We start from the raw sequence: 17,867 nt of genomic DNA, 5'->3' as shown, positions 1-17,867 counted from the left end.
CCACCCCCGGGGGGTAACCTCCGGTGTCCTCGCGGGCCGGGGGCCGGGGTCGGGCCGGCTGAGGCCGAGCCGGGGACCTGGGTAGGAGTTCAGGCCTGGGCGACTCCGGGCTGCGCTGAACGGCGATAACCAGGCCCCGCGGCGGCGGCCTCCGCCTGACGGCGTGTGGCGCTCCGCCCCTCGGTCAGTTCGATTGGTTCTTCTCAGTAAAGCCCGCCCCCTTCCCTATTCTATTGGTCTCTAACTTGGTCCTGCTGGGCTCCGAGGACAGACTCCGCCCCAGCCCCAATTACCCGAGTCCTTGCTTTCAACCACCCACCCACCATGCTCTCCTCATATCCTCAGACCCCCACTGCGCCAAGACAGCTCATAGGAACCCTACAGAGACCCTCACAAACCCAGACACCCACGGACATCCCCACAGATAATCCGCAAACCTTACCCAGAGACTCTCAAAGATATCCTGCAAACCTCCTCAAAAGAAGTGAACCCTCTAGGTTCGTCCCCTCCAGGTCCAATGCAGCCCCCTGAGGAGACCTCACCCACTGGGGAAGTGACCAGACTGCTGTTGACACTGAGATTACTGGGCGTTCCGGTTGCCTTGGTGAGAGATCCCATCTATCCCGGTCTGGGTTCCAGAGGCTTTAGTCAACTCCCACCTTCATCAGCCCTGTACCCCTAGTCCCTCCCCCTCCCACCCTTCTTCAGATCTGGACAGAGCTCCTTTGCTAATTTCTGCAGGAATTCAAGTCTCTTCCCCAAGTCATAGACTTGCAGGCAAGGCCTGTCACCACACAGGCCCTGAAGCCAGGTCTCATCCACAACCAAGAGCCTTGCTTCCCTTGGGGCTAACGCTTCCCCTTCCCAGCTTCAAACAAGATCATGACCTAAGGACTTGTAACAGCCAAGCCAAAGCCCAAAGGTATGTAGTCTCTCCAATGGCCCCTACTCTAAACCTTCATCCCATTTCCCTCCTAATACTTTCTGTCCCTTCCCTCCTCAGTTCAACCCCCTCCCATTCTCTACTTTTCATCTTAACCCTCCCCTTCCAGCCAGTTTCCTCCTCCCCTTCTATTTCCCTTCCTCTCTTCCAATCTTCTGGTTCTCCAACCCCAGGTCCCTTTTTCCTCTTGCTGAATGTCTGGTCATCTTCCTCCCCACCATTCTACCTCTCCTTCTACTTCCTGTCTCAAACTTCCCCTTTTGAAGGGCTTCGATGAGTTTAAGTGATGTACTTAGTATCTCTGGGGCATGAGGGGGAAAGTAGGGAGCAGGGAAAGTTAAGGCTAGAATCCTTAGGCACTGATGCAAATGATGACAGGCCTTGAATGTCAGGACCAAGAAATTTAGACTTAATCCTTAGGCTGAGTCACTGAGTATTTTTAAGCAAGGGGATGCCATTGTTAGGTTTGCATTTTAGAAAGATTTCAATTGGGTCATTAAGGAAGATTCACTTCCTTTGGACATACTTCCAAAACAAATTAGGCACACTCCACTCCCCCACAGCATCCTGGACTTACCCCAGCACAACACAGCTCATTTGTATTGTCATTTTGGTTAATCTATCTCCTTCCCAAATTCTTTCAACTGAGTCCAGTACTTAGCACAGTGCTTGAGTAAAAGTGTACGATTAGGCCCTTTATAAAAGTGTAAGTTACATAAATCAATGAAAGAATGGGTGAGTGGATTAATATGCTGGGGAAGGCAGCAGAGGGGCATAGTTATTACATAATCCTGGTAGAAAATGGTAAGAGCTTGAACAAAATTGGAGGGAAAAGAGAGGAGAGAATGGACTTTAGGGATAGAAGATAGGAAATACAGTCCTTGGGCCTATTGAAGACAAAGGCTGAGAGAAAAGGAGAAGACTATGCTAATTCCCAGAGTTCAGTTTGGTGCCCTGTGTACATCCATTTAGCCATGTCCAGCAGCCAGTGGGTATGAATGTGAAATATAGGGGTTTAAAGAGGTCTGAGCTGGAATTTTGGATTTAGGAGTCACCAGCATACAGCTGGAAGTAGCTGAAGTCTTGAACATGAATAACATCAAGGAAAGGTATGTGTGGTCCATAGACAAAACTAGACTGTGAAGAGGGCCCTGCCATCATGGCATCCTCCTGTACTTTTGGGAGCAAACCCTCACTTGGGCTTGGAATTTCCAGTTCCTAGAATTCTACAGCCTGACCCTCCCCACAGTCCTAAGGTTTGCCCAGGACCCTTTTCTTGGACTAGCCAAGTTGCTATGTTCAGGTTCCTCTTGGAGCATGGTCTTCTGCTATGATCTACTGATGGGATTCTGACTGCTTCAGCCTTTCAATCTTTAAGTTTGAGCTCCCTCACAACCCATAACAGGATGCTGCATGGGGGTTAAGCACATGGGTGAAACTCCTGGCACCGTACCCTGATTCAGAATTCATCTTTCCCCCTTCTATCTCGGGTGCACTAATTCCTAATTCCATAACCCACTGTGAACCCTGATTTGCAGACCCTCCAATCCCAATCTAATGAAGCCTGTACCCTATTCTACCACTAGATGGAGGCAGACAAGGTCATAGAAGAGCCTCAAACCACCATGGATGCAGAGGAGCACCCTTCTTCAAAGGACCCCTCTGCTGAGGACTCACAGGAGCCCCTTATCACTGAAACCCCCTTGGAGCCTTCCATCTCTGAGACCCCTTTAGAGCCCCTTACCCCTGAAACTCTTTTGGAGCCTTCCACTTCCCAGACCCCTTTAGAGACCCACACCTCTGAAACCTCTTTGAAGCCTTCCATCCCTCAAACCTCTTTAGAGCCACATGCCTATGAAACTCTTTTGGAGCCTTCCACCTCCAAGGCCTCTACCCCTGAGAGCCCGTTGGAGAGTCACATCTCTAAGGTCCCAGAGAAACACCTTAGTTTTCATAACTCATCACCAGGCCATAGCTCTATGTCTTCCTCTGATACTCTGAAGGAAGACTTCTTTTCTGAATCTTCCTCCAGGAAGCCCTCATGGAGAAGATCCGCCCAGACCTCTGAATCAGAGATCCTTGAACAGCACTCCCTTTCAGGCCCTTCAGCCCAGGTCCACCTGGACACATCGGCAAAGGAAAGGGAAGAGGACGAAGAGAAGGAGGAGGTAGATACCTCTATCGGCACCACTCACACAGCTCAGCCTGGACGTCATCCCGGAAAGAAGAAGAAAGGAATTAGCCGTAATTGCTCCTGTCCTTTTCCCCATTCTCATCACTATCTTTCACCTGCCCCAGGAGGAGAGGATTGGGTTACTCTTTGACCTAGCCCCTTCTCTTAGACTTAGGGCCTCTTCTCATCCCCTTGGTTACTCAGCCTCTCCCTTCCCAGGTTACAAAGCCCACCCAGTGGTCCCTGCTAAACAGGCAGAGTTGGTGGAAGTGGCTAAGGCAATGCACAGAGAGAAGTTTGGTGCTCAGGTGAATAATCTTTTCCAGTGGGAGAAGAATGCAGCCCTGAATGCCATCCAGACAGGTGAGCCCAGGCAGCCTTTCAGAGGCTTCTGACAGGCCCATGGCCACCCTCCAATTCAACAGGTTCTGAGCACTTGCCCATTCAGTGGTTAGTTGCCCCTTGTGAAAATGGCAATGCCACCTGCCTAGAACCTGGGAAGGGAGCAGACAGGTGGGCCAAGGTGGATGGCATGGATGCAGACAAAAAGTGGGATATTCATATAAAGCCCAGGTAGGGACATGTGGCCAAACTAAAGATGTTAAAATCAAAAGGGCCACAGGCTAGCCCCAGATCTAGGGCTCAGTTCGCCTATACCTAACAAACCCTAAGGCAGAGGTAGCCCAGGATCTGGACAGTCTCCGGGTGATTTGTTGCTCTTACCTGGCAAAAGGCCTTGGTCCCCTTGGTGGAACTCCATTAAAAGGCTGTCACCTCTTCATACAAGACCGATAATCACCTGGGTACCCAAAAGCTGTGAGTCTCCACCAAAGAGGAAAGTCATATCTTCTAGCTCTGCTGTTTCCAAGTCTCATCCCAGAATTAGTACCTTTGACAGTCCTGTTAGTGGCGTGCTGTGCTTATCTATAAAGTGTGTCCAGATGTACTGTGTAAACACATGCCATCCTGGGTGCGGGCACATGTACCTGAACTTCATATCTATAGAGATTACCTTTGGTAAGATATGAAGTTCAGTGTTACTGAACTTCATATCTATAGAGATTACCTTTGGTAAGATTACCCTGGCCTGCTGTGAGGATTCTGGGGTTTCTAGACTGAATTCAATGTATGTCACTTCATTTATTTTAGTTTTTCATACTTTCTTTCCCCTTATGATGGGAGTAGAGTTATGTCAAAACAAATGGGCCTAAGATATAAGGACCACCAAATAATTCTATCTCTATCCCTCCTCCATGTAACTGATTTTTCTCAGTCCCATGTAGGGACCTTCCTCACTCTACCCCAGGACAAGAAAGTCACAGTGATCTCATTTGTTTCTCAGTCTCACTTCGGTCATTGAAACAGTTTTGTTTGCTTATTTTAACATCTTCTGTCACTCTTTCTTACTCTTCTTATAAATGTAGGGTCTGTTCAGTCCCCTCATTCTCCTCCTCAGAACTTCCTGTCTACTCCCCACTTTTCAAGGCTACTGCACTCTTAAAATTGGACTTCTTCATTTTCCTGTTTAAACAGGCATATGTATACTGAAATTTAAGTGTCATTCAATACTGACCAGACATTTGGGGTTCCCTTCTAATATTAGGGATCTCTGGTCTCTAGAGAGTTAGTATATGTGCTCTGTAGAGAAGTATCAAGTGTAAGCTTTTATTTTATTTGTTCATCATTTATTGAGTACCAGCAATGTGCCAGGCACTGAGCTAGCCATGGAAGTGGTGGTGCTGGTGGGGTTTCAGAGACAAAATCCATTAAATAACTTATACTCTAATGAGAGACACCAATAAGTAAAAGGATAATTATAACGCATTCTAATAATTACTATGATTGAGCTCAGCTCACAGTGCTACCTGAGCAGAAAAAAAGGGACATTCAGTTGTGGGAGCTTGAAGAATAATCTTTGGAAGGGATCACTTCACAGCTGAAATCTATAAGATGAGTCAGAAGAGGCAGCCAGGTAAAAAGTGGGATATGGCGAGACATGACAGGGCAAGGTATCAGCAGGAAAGTGTAAGTAACACAGTGTGCCTGCTGCATAGTGTTGAGAGAGTAACCCAGCTCAGCTCTGGAAGGGCAGGATTGCACAGGCATTAATGTGCCAAACTCAGGAGCTGGGATTATATCCTGAGGGCAATTGAGAGTCACTAAAAGATTTTAAATGGGATAATAACATGAACAGACATGAACAGATTTGTGTTTTTGCAAAATCACTCTAGCAGTAGGGTAGACTGGAGAAAGAGAAGACTGGAGACAGGAAGACTACATTGTGGGGCACTGGTCATAAACCAGGTAAGAAGTAGATGGGTGGAGGTGGAAAGAAGTAGACAAAGTCAAGGAATGTTAAGAAGGTAAAACTGACCTTTAGATTATTGGATGTGTAGGATAAGAGAGGGACATGCCTGGAATAACATCTAGGTTATCGGCTTAAGTAACTGATTGGATAATGGTGCCATCCATTAAGTGAATACCTGAAACAGTAGATGCTTGCTAAGTATGTGTTGAATAAACAGAGGACAATGGACAAGGGCCAGGTTTGGAAGGAATGATTGAATATAATACATCTGAAGTGCTTGTGGAACACACTGGTGAAAGTCTCGTAAACAGACTGCTACGTGGGTCTGCAGTTCAAGAGATGGTCTGGGCTGGAGACATCCTTCATGTAAAAATAGCTATATGCTGTATGGAGATGTTCTAAGCGTAAAGAGATGCAAGCGTTATCATGCAAACGTGATTATGTGATCACGGAATCAACTGTGTTGTACAGAACCAAAATGGTGTCCTAGATGATATCTCCTCCCCCTGTCAGTTCTTGTCCACTCATAACAGGAAGAGGGTTTAGAATCAGGGCAGAGAATAGAGAGCACCACTCTGGAATACGAAGCCAGTTGTCAGTTATCCTATTTTAAGGAGTCTGAGGTGTAGTTGCCAGTCTCCCTATTAAACTTCAGTCTTCATCTGAAAGCTGGGCACTGACTCCCACATCTGTGCTTGGACTTGACTCTCCTAGGCCCTCAGGCTTGGCCTTGACCTCTGAGCACTGACCCTTCTTCACTTCCACACCTCACCTCCTCAGCCAGTGTATCCTGCTATTCTAGATGGAGTTTAGAATTTCTGTAGTAGAATCCTGGCCCCCACCAACCCCATTGTGACTCTGCCTATACCCTGCCCTTTCAATCAAGGCTCCCTGGTGTTGTGGGGGGCACTGGCACTACGGGCCATCAGCATCAAGACAGAAGCAGCAAAGCCAAAAGCCACATCTGGACAGGCTTTAGACTCTGAGATACCATGGGTAAGACAAGAAAACCTAGTTCAGTAATTAGACACAAAATTGTAAATTATGGCCCGGGCTAGAGTCAAAAACCAGAGGACACCAACTCTTTCTCATCTTCCTTATGGAACTTCAGGATTATGCCTGGAATGCTGGGTTTCTCTTCTCTCCTGAATTTACTCATTTACTTATTCAGTCAAGCTGTCTGTGTTCCCTGAGCACCTATTTTGTGCCAGGCCCTGTGCCAGGACTAAAGATGTAGATGAAAAGACTGACCCTTCCTCGGCAAAACTGATGGCCTAACAGGAATACAAGTGAACAAACAGTTCATTATAATGCATTGTACTGTGATGAGAGTACCATAAAGGAGCCATGGAAAGCAAGAAGAGAGGTCCTTAGGGGAAATCAGAGACACTTGGGTGGAAGTGATACTTCATAGTATCCTTTATATTAGAATAAAAACCCTACAGCTGAAGGTCCCATGGAGACTCATACAGGATTCTTGGGGTACTCTCTCAGCTCTCATGGAGGATGAGAAAATCTGAGTGAAGGGGGCTCTCTGGTTCTCCCACATTTACACAGCACCACCCTCGCCTTATGGTGAGATTGACTGTGAAGCCAGACATTTTCAGATACCACTACTGAAACCAGGCTCTTGAGGGTTGTGGCTTCTTGCTAGCACCTGAACTCAGGGATACTTCTTAGCCTCACCTTCCTTTCTATACCTCCTTCCTTAGCCTCAGAAGTTTATATTTTTTGGTCTTCACCACTCATGACTCCTGGCCTACCCCTTCCTCCTGACCCTTGAAGAGCCACAGGCAGCCTTTCTCAGGTTCATAGAAGACATTAGTTCCATAACACCAGGAACACGGAAGAGAAGTATGAAGCCTTGGAGAAGTGAGGAAAACCCTCCTCCTGGCCCCAGGGCTGCCCAGCCTCTTCCTCCTCTTCAAGTCCCTTCAACAACCTTGCTTCCCTTTTCCTCGCCTTAGACACTTCAAGGAAACCAAGCAAAGCTGGGCTTTAAGTTGGGGAGGGAAAGAGATGAGAATCCCTACAATCACTCACTGAGGTTCATGTTCATCTTCAAATAAAATTTCATCCATAATCTTTATGCTTGGAAACTGAAGACTCTTCAGTCATCTCTGACAGGCTGACAGGGATGCAGTGGGGAGGGAACTGAAACACTTGTGCAGCAAAAAGAAAACCTCAAGAAAAAAGTCTAAAGAGATGGGGATGAGGACTCATGGGCGGATCCTCATGAATACACATGGAGGGAGAGGTGAGGTCCCCCCACCAGGGGATAGATGTCAGTGAGAACACCTGGGGGAGCTTAGGCTATTTTTCCTTCTCATTTGTCCTTATTACTCAATCCCACCACTCCCAGGTCTCTACATTGGCTGGCGTTGCCCCCATTATCTATGGGACTGTTTCCGAATTGGGGATGAGTCCAAGTGCTTTTGTGGACACTTGTTGAGAGAGCACCAGATCATCTCAGGTAGGGAGAACTGAATTATCCCTTCCAGCCCCTGTTGGTGGGGAGGAATAACTGTACTCTGTCATATATTGGGATGCATGAGAAAAAGTGTATATGTGTTAGTGTGGGAGAGCGGGTTGGCACGAGAAGGCCAGGCCCTATCAAGTGCTGCTCTAATCCTACCACCCATCCCCATTCCCATAGACATATCTGTGCCTTGCAATGTGGGCCAGTGCCGCTGCCTCATGTTCTGCTTTATCCCATCACGCCCAGAGGAAGTGGGTGAGTTCTGGCTCAAGAGACGAGCCACCTTTGACCCCAAGGCCTGGAGGGCCCAATGTCGCTGTAAACACAGCCATGAAGACCATGCAGCTACCAGGTCCCATCCCTGCAGGGTCAAAGGTACCTTCTAGGACAAGGGGAGTATGGAGGTGGGCATGGGTAGGGATAGGTTGCAAATAGTTTGGGGACAAGGATGAGGAAACTGGTAGGAGAGACTTGCGTTTGCGGTTTGTGAAGAAGAGATGAGAGAAATCAGCTCATGAGGCAGCCCCAATTCCCTATATTTATTTCTGGCTGTCTCCTTGCTCTAGGCTGTTGCTGCAATTGCTTTGAGTCTAATTTCCTCTGTGCGGCCTGTGACCGGCGCTGGGAGGAACACGAGACTTTCTTTGAGACTGAGGAGACCCGGCGACGAGGAGGGAGGCCTCACGGTGAGGGGGAAACCTGGAAAGGGGGCTATTCCAGGGTCTGTAGTCTGAAGGCCAGGCAGGAAGGCACTTCCATCCTCAACCATCCCACCCAAGACTACCTCACTCCTTCACCCCTTACATCCCATAACTGTACTGGTTTCTACCCCCAGGAGCAGACTATGTGCCTTTTGCAGAGATGCCTACCCTTCGAGAAACCATCATCAGCAACTCTGACTTCAAGGCCCTACAGAAGCAGGGGCCCTCTGGCCAACGCAGCTCCCACCCTAGTCCCCCTGGGCTCCCTGGCTCAAGCAGCCTCAAACCTGGCCCTACATTTGACCCTCGTACCTGATTCTTTCACCTCTATTCTCCTCTCCTCCAGGAACAGACAATGTCAACACCTGGCACAGGCCTCTATGAGCCTGGCCCAGATCAGCAATAAAGGAGAAGCCACTGGGATCTGACCTGACTCTGTATGGGGCAGCTAGAGGCCAGCCCAGGGATAGACATTCTAAAGCCTTAGAGATGGCACCTATTAGGGGCAAAAGAGAACACCACACAGGAGAGAAGCTGGACCCAGCCATCTGCCTCCACCACACTCAAACATTTAAGCTCTGGCATCAGAAGGAGAGAGTGGCTTCAAGGAAGCCAAGGATGGGGGAGCGGGGGGCGGCAGTTCAAGAAGGATAGAATGAGCTGCAGCTGTGGCCTCCAGTAAGAAAAAGAATGAAAAGTGTCCCTTGGATTGTGCAATTAGAAGGTCTTTGGGGACTTCAGAATGTAGTTTCAGTGATGCAGTGGAAGCAGAAAGAATTTCTTTAAGCAACTTGGATGAAAAGAGCAGGAGAAAAGTCAGACAATATCCAGAGGGAGATATGGAGTTGAGGAAGCATTATTTAGGAAGGAAAAGGGAGCTAGTAGAAAAAAAGACCTTGAAGGATGCAGAAGAGAAAGACTAATGCCTGGTAAGACAAAATTCCAAAGATGGAGGGAGGGGATGAAGTCAAGATAGAGGTGAAAGGATTCACTCTGGACAGTAGAAAAACCACTTCCTACAACCAAGAGGAAAGAAGGAAGAAAGGAAGGGAGCCGTCACTGAGCTGCAGAGAGCAGGATCTCGTGGAAGTTCCCCTGTGAAGTAGGAGACAAGATCAATTGCTGGTGGGGGAGGAGGGAGATAAGAGTTAAAAGTAGGAAACAGGAAAAGAGATGAAAGTTTGAGAAGGCTAACCTGGGGAATTGGAGAAAAACCTGATTAGTGTGTAGTTGAGGATTCAGGTACAGTTGGAAACAGGAATCTAGTTAGAAAACCAGAAAAGCAAAAATATTTAGATTAATGGGTGGTGATGGAAGGGTGGAAGGGTGGCAGGGGGGATGATCAGGAAAGTAAGGCAAAAAAGGCTTGAGGATGTAGAGGGAGCTGACCATACAAATAGGGAAAGAAAGTGAAGCCAGAAAACAATTGGCATATTGAAAAAAGTAACAAAGGAACAGAAGTCTCTAATGAGGTCCAGTAGCAGACGTAGAGGCAGGGATCGAAGTACAGGAGACAGTGGTCAGAACCTGCAGAGCATTGCAGTTTTCAGATGACAGCAGCTGCAAGTGATCACAAAGGCTTGGATTAAAGAAGACTGTGGCCCAGGGTCTAAAGTCAGTGAATATTGGGGAGTGACTAAGAAGCCCATAGGTGATTTTTATGGGGAGTAGAAGATTCTGACACTAATGGGTTCTGTGATGTAAGTGGGCAAGTCACTTTCCCTCTCTGGGCCTCAGTTTCTGGATCTGTAAAAAAGGAGTAATCTCTGTGCTACATGCTTTCTATGAGAACTGAAAGAAATAACCAGTTTCAAAGTGTTTTGTACTCACCCACCCCTCCTGGCTGGTTTTCTTCTTTTTCTGAGGTTCCAGCTCCTTTTATCTCTTGCCCTTATCCTGAGCAGATCTAGGAACTGCTGCTATCCCAGGAGTGTCAACAAAAGGTCACTGTCAGCAACCCAATACCAATAGGAGTCCTTAGTCTGGGGTGCAAAAAGAGAGAAACTTTATTCAGGTAAAGTTTGCAAACTGGGGTAACACAATCTTCACTGGAACCCAATAGTTCACTCTGCCAAGACAAAAGGAAGGCCTGCTTTTATAGAGAAAGTTCCACCCCTACCCTGTCCCTGATTGGTCCATTTCCATGCAAATGAGGAATCTAAATTTGCAGTATCATTGATCCAAATAGCACTTTCCTAATTAGTCATGATCACTCATTCTGATTGGTCATGATGGAGCTGCTCTGATTGATCAGTAAATATGCAAATAAGGATATAGCTGTGCAGTTCCGATTGAATGGGACAGGTCTCAGCCCATTGGTTGAAAGATGATTCCAAGAACTCCTTTGTAAGGGAAGGCTAAACTAGGAATATGGGAACATAATGCAGGAGGCTGATAGTTCAGTCTGTGGCTTTCTCCTGAAATGCTGAGTGCATGAAAGGCCCCTGTTAGCAATGGTTGCTAGACTCTGATTATGAATTTGAGCCCAATTAATCACAAAGAGTCTTTCTTGGCAGGTATATTCCTTCCTGGGGTCAACAGGCACCACAGGGAACTATATCCTGTAGGGCACTGAGAAAAGGCCAGTCTACATTTCCTCACATTTGGGAAGGCTGTCTATCCTTCCAAGGGAAGAAATTCAGCCTGGACTACTAGAACTCCTGGGAGAAAACACAGGGGCAAATGTCTGCCCTTTGGAAAAGGAAGGATTTTCAAACAATAATATGGTTATACGAAAGAGATCATTACTATCTCCAGAAGTAAAAAGTTCCTCATTACTGATTATATGCAGTTAGTGCCATGATCATTCACTAATTCAGTTAATAATCAACAATAAAGGAATGGTTACTATGATAAACTCATTCAAGGAAGTATTATGCAACCATTATAAAGTATATTTACGTAGACTAATAATATAGAAAACAGTAGGAGAATAAGAATGTACAACACATATGCATTATGTATAATGAAAGGAAATTAAAAGAAACGCCAAATATACAAATAATTATTGTGTCAGGCCGTGCGCTAAAAAAAAAAAAAAAATAGGCTATAGATACAGTGGTGACTTTGGTCCTTTGTGTTAAACGTTCAGATTAAAATTACCTGGTGTGAGTATATTAGCATTTGTGACCCTGTTTTTTATATCAAAAATATATATGCCAGCAAAACGAAATATACTTCAGACCTAGCTATGACGCATTTCCCTTGCCCTTCTAACTCGACACAGAGCTAACTGTATATCTTTTCTGATTTGGAAAGAACATTTGCTTTATTGGTCGTGTGGCAAAGACAAGGCATTTCCGCCTTAAAACAGCAGAATCTTTAATCTTGGAGTGACTATGTTAACAAGATCATAAAATAAGGAAGAATTGCCCTTAAATTAGTAAATTTAAAATCTCTTATATGTTCGAGGGGTTGAAATTGCCCTTGTGGGGAAAATATCTATCATATCAGTTAAAAAAAGGACCCGTCCCAGTTCGCCTTCAGCCCTATCTGCCCGGTGTCCTCCACCCGCCTCTTCTTTCCCGATACTCCTCCTAAGGCTTTGGACTCCCGGAGTTAGCTTTGGTTCCTGGAGCCAACGAGCGCCAAGCACCTCCTGGCCAATGCGGTGAAAGGTCTACAATCTTAGAGGCTGTGCGCGGCAGGTGACGGAGCGCTACCCTCTTCCTCCCATCAGTAGGGCCAAGACCTGAACAGGAGGAGCCAATAACGGAAAAGCTCCACCCACTCGGGCGCCACAACCTAAGTGCGGCCGCGGTGTGTATCAAAGCCAATTGGAGGGAAATCCCACCTCTAGGTCTCTTTTTTCTTCTAGTGTAGTGAGAAACTGTCTCATAGCAAAACTAGTTAGAGGATCCAAAGGTAAAGGAACTTTTACGCTGACTAGAAGCCAATGAATTGGAAAAATCGTCAAGTTGGCAGAAGCAGCCAATGGGATGAAAAGATTCTGGCGGCGGAGCCAATGGAGAGCCAAGAGCACGACCCAATGGGATGGCGAAACTCCCTACGGCTGGCGGAGCCAATGGCCGCCTTTCGCCGGCTCCTGGCAGCCCCACGTTGGGTCAGCCTCAGAGCCTGAGCGTGGGCCCAAGTGACAGGTTCCCGTAGCCGAGGGGAAGATGGCGGCGGCCGTGCTGTTGGCCGCTGGGCTGCGTGTGGCGCGCAGGGTTGTGACGGTCGCGGGGCCGCGGGGGGCGCAGGTGAGAAGTGGCCTGGGGGCGAGGAGGGTATCCTGCGGGTTCTGACGTCCCCCGGGGCCGGGGGCCGCGTTCCTCTTCGGCTTCTCCAGGCGCGCGCAGCCCTGCGGCCTCGGGGGGTTACAACCCGAGGCTCGAGCTCCAGGACTGTGTGGTGATCTGACTAGTGGTCGCAGCAACCTCTCCAAAAGCCTCGCAGCAGGAAAAGCGAACTGGTGATGACCGACGTCCTGCACAGGCCCGTGCGCCGCGGTCGGGACAAGGTCCCTGCGGCGGCTTCTGCCTTCTCCTAAGCCTGCCTGAAGCTCAGCTGACCAACGCCTGCTCGGAGCAGCCTCCTCGGTGCTCCTTTAAGGAAGTGATCTTTCTCTTCTTGGAGCTAGTCTTCTGCCCCACTTCGGGGCCCCTTGCCTACTGAGTACTAGTATTAACCTCTCATCTTCCCAATCTGCCAGAGCGACTGGACTGGTCAGATTCATCCCATCCCTCTCTTCCACAATGAGAGCCCCTGAGAAATTGGGACTTCTGAGCCCCTGGGAAATTGGGACTTCCCTACTCTCAATCTCCTGGGGCTGGGGTTGCCCAGTTCACTTAACTGAACTCTTCCTTCCGCTAATTCAAAGGACTGGAGTTAAAATTCACACTCAGCGATCACAGGTAACACCCAGACGCCCATGTGTCCAACAGGGCAATTGTATTAAAACCTGAATAAAACAGGTAACCTGGATTAAAGATCAGAAAACAAGTAATGGAAATAAGTGGAAACATTAAAAAGGTGAGGGTAAATGGGAAAAGCTTCAAGTGGTATTAAGAGATGATGATGCAAACTATCCCCTATATATTTGAAGCCAAGAGGGGATTTATCTAAGGTAAATCAGTGGTAAAACAGGAACTGGGACCCGTCTCCAGGTTCTCAGACTGGATCCTTTCCCCCTGAACAGTGCTAGATTTCCTAGACACTTTAGATGCAGAAATCTACTGGATTGCTGAATCCTACATTGTAATACTGCCTGTTATCTAACTAGGCCCAACACTCGGGCCCTACTCTCTGCTGCTGACACTCTGAAATTGAAGAACTTTTCCTTTGGGAACTACTAATAGGTTCTTAGAAGGGTGAAGTTAATGACTATCAGAGCCCAGCCTCGCCAGCCCCAGCTGAGTACATGGAAGAGGTATTGCCTACTCTCTCCCTTGGGTATGTCTGACTCACCTTCAGGTCCGAGGAGCTGCAGGTGTGAATGGTGAGAATGAAGTGGCCAAGGCCCAGCAGGCAGCTCCTGGGGGAACAGCCCCAACCATCTTCTCCAGGATCCTGGATAGAAGCCTCCCAGCTGACATTCTATATGAGGACCAGCAGGTGGGGTGCCCTTAGGACACATCCCAATGGGAAATTCATAGATACCATCCAGCCTGTTGAAGTAACATGGTGGCTTCTGACCTGTCACTGCTCCCAGTGTCTTGTATTCCGTGATGTGGCCCCTCAGGCTCCTGTGCACTTCCTCGTCATCCCTAAGAAACCCATTCCTCGGATTAGCCAGGCTGAAGATGAAGACCAGCAGGTGGGAAGAATAGGGCTAGGGTTTGGCTGGGGGGAGCCCTCAACTCAACTAAAGGTTTTGCTTTCAGTGAATAAAGTCACCTGTCTTCCCTACCCTTTCCCTGTAGCTTCTAGGACACCTTCTCCTCGTAGCCAAGAACACAGCAAAGGCTGAGGGGCTGGGAGACGGATACCGTCTTGGTAAGTGACTTGGCCCTTGAGCCCCTCACCTATAATTTTCATACCTACTCAATATGACCTTCATGCTTTGACCTTTCCCATGATCCCAACCCACTAACCTCAAGCTCCATTTCAGTGATCAATGATGGGAAGCTGGCAGCACAATCTGTGTATCATCTTCACATTCACGTACTTGGGGGCCGACAGCTCCAGTGGCCTCCAGGTTGAACCTACCAACTGACCAAGACCCCAGACCTGGATGCTCGGATGGGGGTGGGGGAAAAGGGACCTTGTGATGCGAATAAACTTGCCCTCCCTCAATTTTTGACCCTTGTCTTAAATATATAAAGATTTATACCACATATAGGAAAGACATCTGATTCAAGGTTATGACTCCCCTTGACTATGGTCTGGTAAAGGAGGCCCATACAGTAGTTAAAAGAGCATTTGCCTATAGATCTGTGAGTCTTCCTTCCTAGTGGTCCACCTGAGTCAAGCTTCTAGACAAGTAGTAGGAATAAGCCTGAATGAGTAAGAAGAGATTAAATCTTAGCAGTGAGTTGTGCTCAGTCCTGGCCCTTATTCAGCTGCCAATACAAGTAGTAAGAGGGTGTGGGGAAGTGGGTGGCCTTTTACTGGTGGCGAAGTAATTACAAAAAAGCGGCTACTTTTTAATCCCCGTGTCTCACCATTTTGCCTTTAAGCGATTGTCTGATGTATTTTCATCCTTAAAATGTTTGAAAAGGCTCCCCTTACTTTTGAGAATGAACTAAAGGAAAGTTACTGTTGCACCTACATAAATACAAAAGTAGGCTTTCGTCTGATACCACAGCCCTGTGCCTGTCTCCAACACAACCACCACCTCAGAGAATCATGCTTAGTTATAGAGGGCGAGGCCTCAGAGCAGCGGAACCTTAAAAGCCGGGATACGGCGGAATGGAGTCTGGACGGAAAGCGGCCTTCCCACACCGCACCAGGTTACAGACTTCCGCCCCTCAGAGAACTTGCCTCCACCTCCACCTCCACCTCCACCCTCCAACATCCGCCCAGTTCCGTTTCTGCGCAGACTCCTGGGATTATTTGCCGTCGCTATGGCAACCCGGTAGCTGGTGTCTTACGATGGAGACCTTTGATTTTACTGAGAGATCGCGGTCACGGTGAGAGCCGCAGCTCTGGCTGCAGGCGTAAGGGGACAAGGAAGGTTAGCGGACTTCCTCTCCTGAGCTTTTGACAACTTTGACGCATTCACTTTCAGATCTTTACACGAAAGGCCCAGCTTGGAAGGATTAGGGTCCACTTCGGAACCATCTCCTTCTTCGGACAGTGGTCCCAAGTCGGCCCTGGCAGCCGCAACTGCAGAAGCTGCAGCAGCTGCTACAGCCACTGCAGCTGCCTCCACTTCCAAAGCAGCTGCATTACCTATAAAGACCCAAGCGCCATACTCTAAGCCTAGCCGCCTCATGGATCCTTCCTCCGAAAGTCTTCTTGGGGAGCCCTACACTGGATCCAGCTTTACTCACAAGATAGGCAATGGGAGATTTGGCTTTAAGCCTGTCTACGGTTCCTGCATTGCTCAAGATCCCTGTACTACAAGTGACCTTAGCTCTAGCCCTGGCCTTGCTACTGGCTCTAGCTCTGACCCTGCTCCTGGCTCCAGTTCTGGTCCTGGTGGTGGCTCTGGCCCTGGTCAAGGCATTAGTCCTGATTCTGGCCCTCTTCCTGCCAGTGACTCTGGGCCTAATCCAGGCTATGGCCATGACCCTGAGCTCAGCCCCTACACTCTTCCAAGCGTGAGAAATCCCGGGGCGGACCCAATCCCCGGTTATGCCTCCTGGAATCACCACCAAGGGGAGCCGGAGAAACAGCCCTGGAAATTTTTGCAAGTCTCAGAACCTGGTGTCCGAGGGCTATGGAAGCCCCCCGATGTTGAAGAGAAGTGTAAGGTTATTAGTGAGACATTGCCACGGGGCCGGTGCCTTCTCTACAACTGGGAGGAGGAGGTATTAAGGTCTTGATCTTCTCCCTTTTCTTGAAGGTTGCCCCCTGTTTCCTGGGGGAGGCAATAGTTTATGATGAGGGTGGGCAGTAGAAACGTTATTGTGGTCACTCAACTTGGTACCCACAGAGAGCCACCAACCACCTGGATCAAGTCCCAAGCATGCAGGATGGCTCTGAGAGTTTCTTCTTCCGACATGGACACCAAGGGCTGCTGACCCTGCAGCTACAGTCACCCATGCCCCTCAGCACCACCCAGAAAGATGCATACCGGCCCCCAGGACACCACTATCAGCCAAGTAGAGGTGTGAAGCGTGATAGAATGGGCCAGAATGAATCCATTAGTTAGAGAAAAAAAGAAAAGAAGAAATTTCTAGTGGGACTATGGATTGTCCAATGGGTATAAGGGCAAAACACCATGATTTCCCTTCCTTTTCTCAAATTTGTTTCTTCTGGGCCTTCTTAACCAGACTCCCCCACTCTCTCCACTCCCTACCCTCCCATAGGGAAGCGTGAAGCCATGCTGGAGATGCTCCTATATCAACAGATCTGGTGAGAGGCTGGGTGATGGGGAAACGGGAAGGGGAGGGAAAAATCAGGGAAGAATGGCCTTGATGTCCTCAGAACTGTATAGTAAAGAGGTGCAGGCAGAGCAAGAACCCACAAGGAAGCACGTTGAGATGGAGTCTGTGACACACCATGACTACCAAAAGGAGCTGGTGAAGGGAGGGCCTCCTGCCCCAACAAAGGTGAGAATCCATCCCACCCCACACATACAGCTGGGCTCTGATGGACTGTAGAAAAGCAGCAGACCCAGAGGTTAAGGAAGGGAGCTTCAGACCAAGAGTTATTCACTATCTCTCCCTTACAGCCTCACGACTACCATAAGGAGCAGCCTGAAACCTTCTGGATACAGAGGGCACCACAGTTACCGGTAGGTGTGAGTGACTAGACATTGGGAGTGCAGAAGGAAGAGGAGGGGAAGAGGTTGTTTGTTCTGTTCTGTCTTAGCAGTGAGTAGGATCTGTCCTCATTCTGGTACTCCTGCAGGGTGTCAGTAACATCAAGACACTGGACACGCCATTCCGGAAGAACTGCAGCTTCTCAACACCAGTGCCTTTGTCCCTAGGGCAGCCTTTGCCCTATGAACCTGAGAATAATTCCTACCAACTGGGAGAAATCTCTTCCCTTGGCTGTCAGGGAGGAGGGCAGGGTGGTGGAGCGGGTAGAACTGCCTAAGAGTTGAGGGAAGAAGGATGTGGAATATGGAATCTATTTCTGTCTGTACTGGAGAGGTGTTTGTACTTTGTAAAGGGGCTTTACATAAAGGGTTCTTTCTCATCATAAATCTG

At 48.3% G+C, this 17,867-nt stretch overlaps 3 protein-coding genes across 7 annotated transcripts; all 3 read left to right on the top strand.

Annotated features, from left to right (window-relative positions):
• Positions 1–268: 268 nt before the first annotated feature.
• FAM221B (family with sequence similarity 221 member B) lies at positions 269–10,433 on the top strand. 2 transcript variants are annotated; one of them, XM_023524007.1, is made up of 8 exons: positions 269–604; positions 742–922; positions 2,530–3,187; positions 3,336–3,479; positions 7,787–7,897; positions 8,081–8,278; positions 8,470–8,589; positions 8,739–10,433. In XM_023524007.1, exons 3-8 carry the CDS (start codon positions 2,530–2,532, stop codon positions 8,918–8,920), a joined length of 1,413 nt encoding a protein of 470 aa, XP_023379775.1. In that variant the 5' UTR covers positions 269–604; positions 742–922; the 3' UTR covers positions 8,921–10,433. The 2 variants fall into 2 exon arrangements, with proteins under 2 accessions (XP_023379775.1, XP_011379817.1); XM_011381515.2 differs by lacking the exon at positions 3,336–3,479.
• Positions 10,434–12,600: 2,167 nt separating this feature from the next.
• Positions 12,601–14,841, top strand: HINT2 (histidine triad nucleotide binding protein 2). 4 transcript variants are annotated; one of them, XM_023524010.1, is made up of 5 exons: positions 12,601–12,806; positions 14,020–14,160; positions 14,288–14,362; positions 14,469–14,541; positions 14,657–14,841. In XM_023524010.1, exons 1-5 carry the CDS (start codon positions 12,726–12,728, stop codon positions 14,746–14,748), a joined length of 462 nt encoding a protein of 153 aa, XP_023379778.1. In that variant the 5' UTR covers positions 12,601–12,725; the 3' UTR covers positions 14,749–14,841. The 4 variants fall into 4 exon arrangements, with proteins under 4 accessions (XP_023379778.1, XP_011379813.1, XP_023379777.1 ...); XM_011381511.2 differs by having other exon boundaries at positions 12,613–12,806; positions 14,258–14,362; XM_023524009.1 differs by lacking the exon at positions 12,601–12,806 and adding an exon at positions 12,813–13,460.
• A 139-nt stretch (positions 14,842–14,980) lies between these two features.
• On the top strand, positions 14,981–17,863 carry SPAG8 (sperm associated antigen 8). The gene is given in 8 exon segments (XM_011381512.2): positions 14,981–15,440; positions 15,443–15,677; positions 15,776–16,520; positions 16,646–16,820; positions 17,022–17,067; positions 17,150–17,264; positions 17,387–17,449; positions 17,566–17,863. Coding segments are annotated over 8 exon segments (1,755 nt in total). The 5' UTR covers positions 14,981–15,253; the 3' UTR covers positions 17,755–17,863.
• Positions 17,864–17,867: the final 4 nt, after the last annotated feature.

Source organism: Pteropus vampyrus, unplaced genomic scaffold (genome assembly GCF_000151845.1).
Source record: "Pteropus vampyrus isolate Shadow unplaced genomic scaffold, Pvam_2.0 Scaffold436, whole genome shotgun sequence".
NCBI lineage: Eukaryota > Metazoa > Chordata > Mammalia > Chiroptera > Pteropodidae > Pteropus > Pteropus vampyrus.
This window is presented reverse-complemented; position numbering and strand designations above follow the sequence as displayed.

Bases quoted from the DNA above. Each gene is read 5' to 3' on its own strand.
- HINT2 (XM_023524008.1), top strand. From the start codon at position 13,302: ATGAGAGCCCCTGAGAAATTGGGACTTCTGAGCCCCTGGGAAATTGGG. The intron at 13,461-14,019 runs GTAACACCCAGA...ACTCACCTTCAG, and splicing joins TTCACACTCAGCGATCACAG to GTCCGAGGAGCTGCAGGTGT. The intron at 14,363-14,468 runs GTGGGAAGAATA...CTTTCCCTGTAG, and splicing joins CTGAAGATGAAGACCAGCAG to CTTCTAGGACACCTTCTCCT.
- FAM221B (XM_023524007.1), top strand. From the start codon at position 2,530: ATGGAGGCAGACAAGGTCATAGAAGAGCCTCAAACCACCATGGATGCA. The intron at 3,480-7,786 runs GTGAGCCCAGGC...CACCACTCCCAG, and splicing joins CCTGAATGCCATCCAGACAG to GTCTCTACATTGGCTGGCGT. The intron at 8,590-8,738 runs GTGAGGGGGAAA...TTCTACCCCCAG, and splicing joins ACGAGGAGGGAGGCCTCACG to GAGCAGACTATGTGCCTTTT.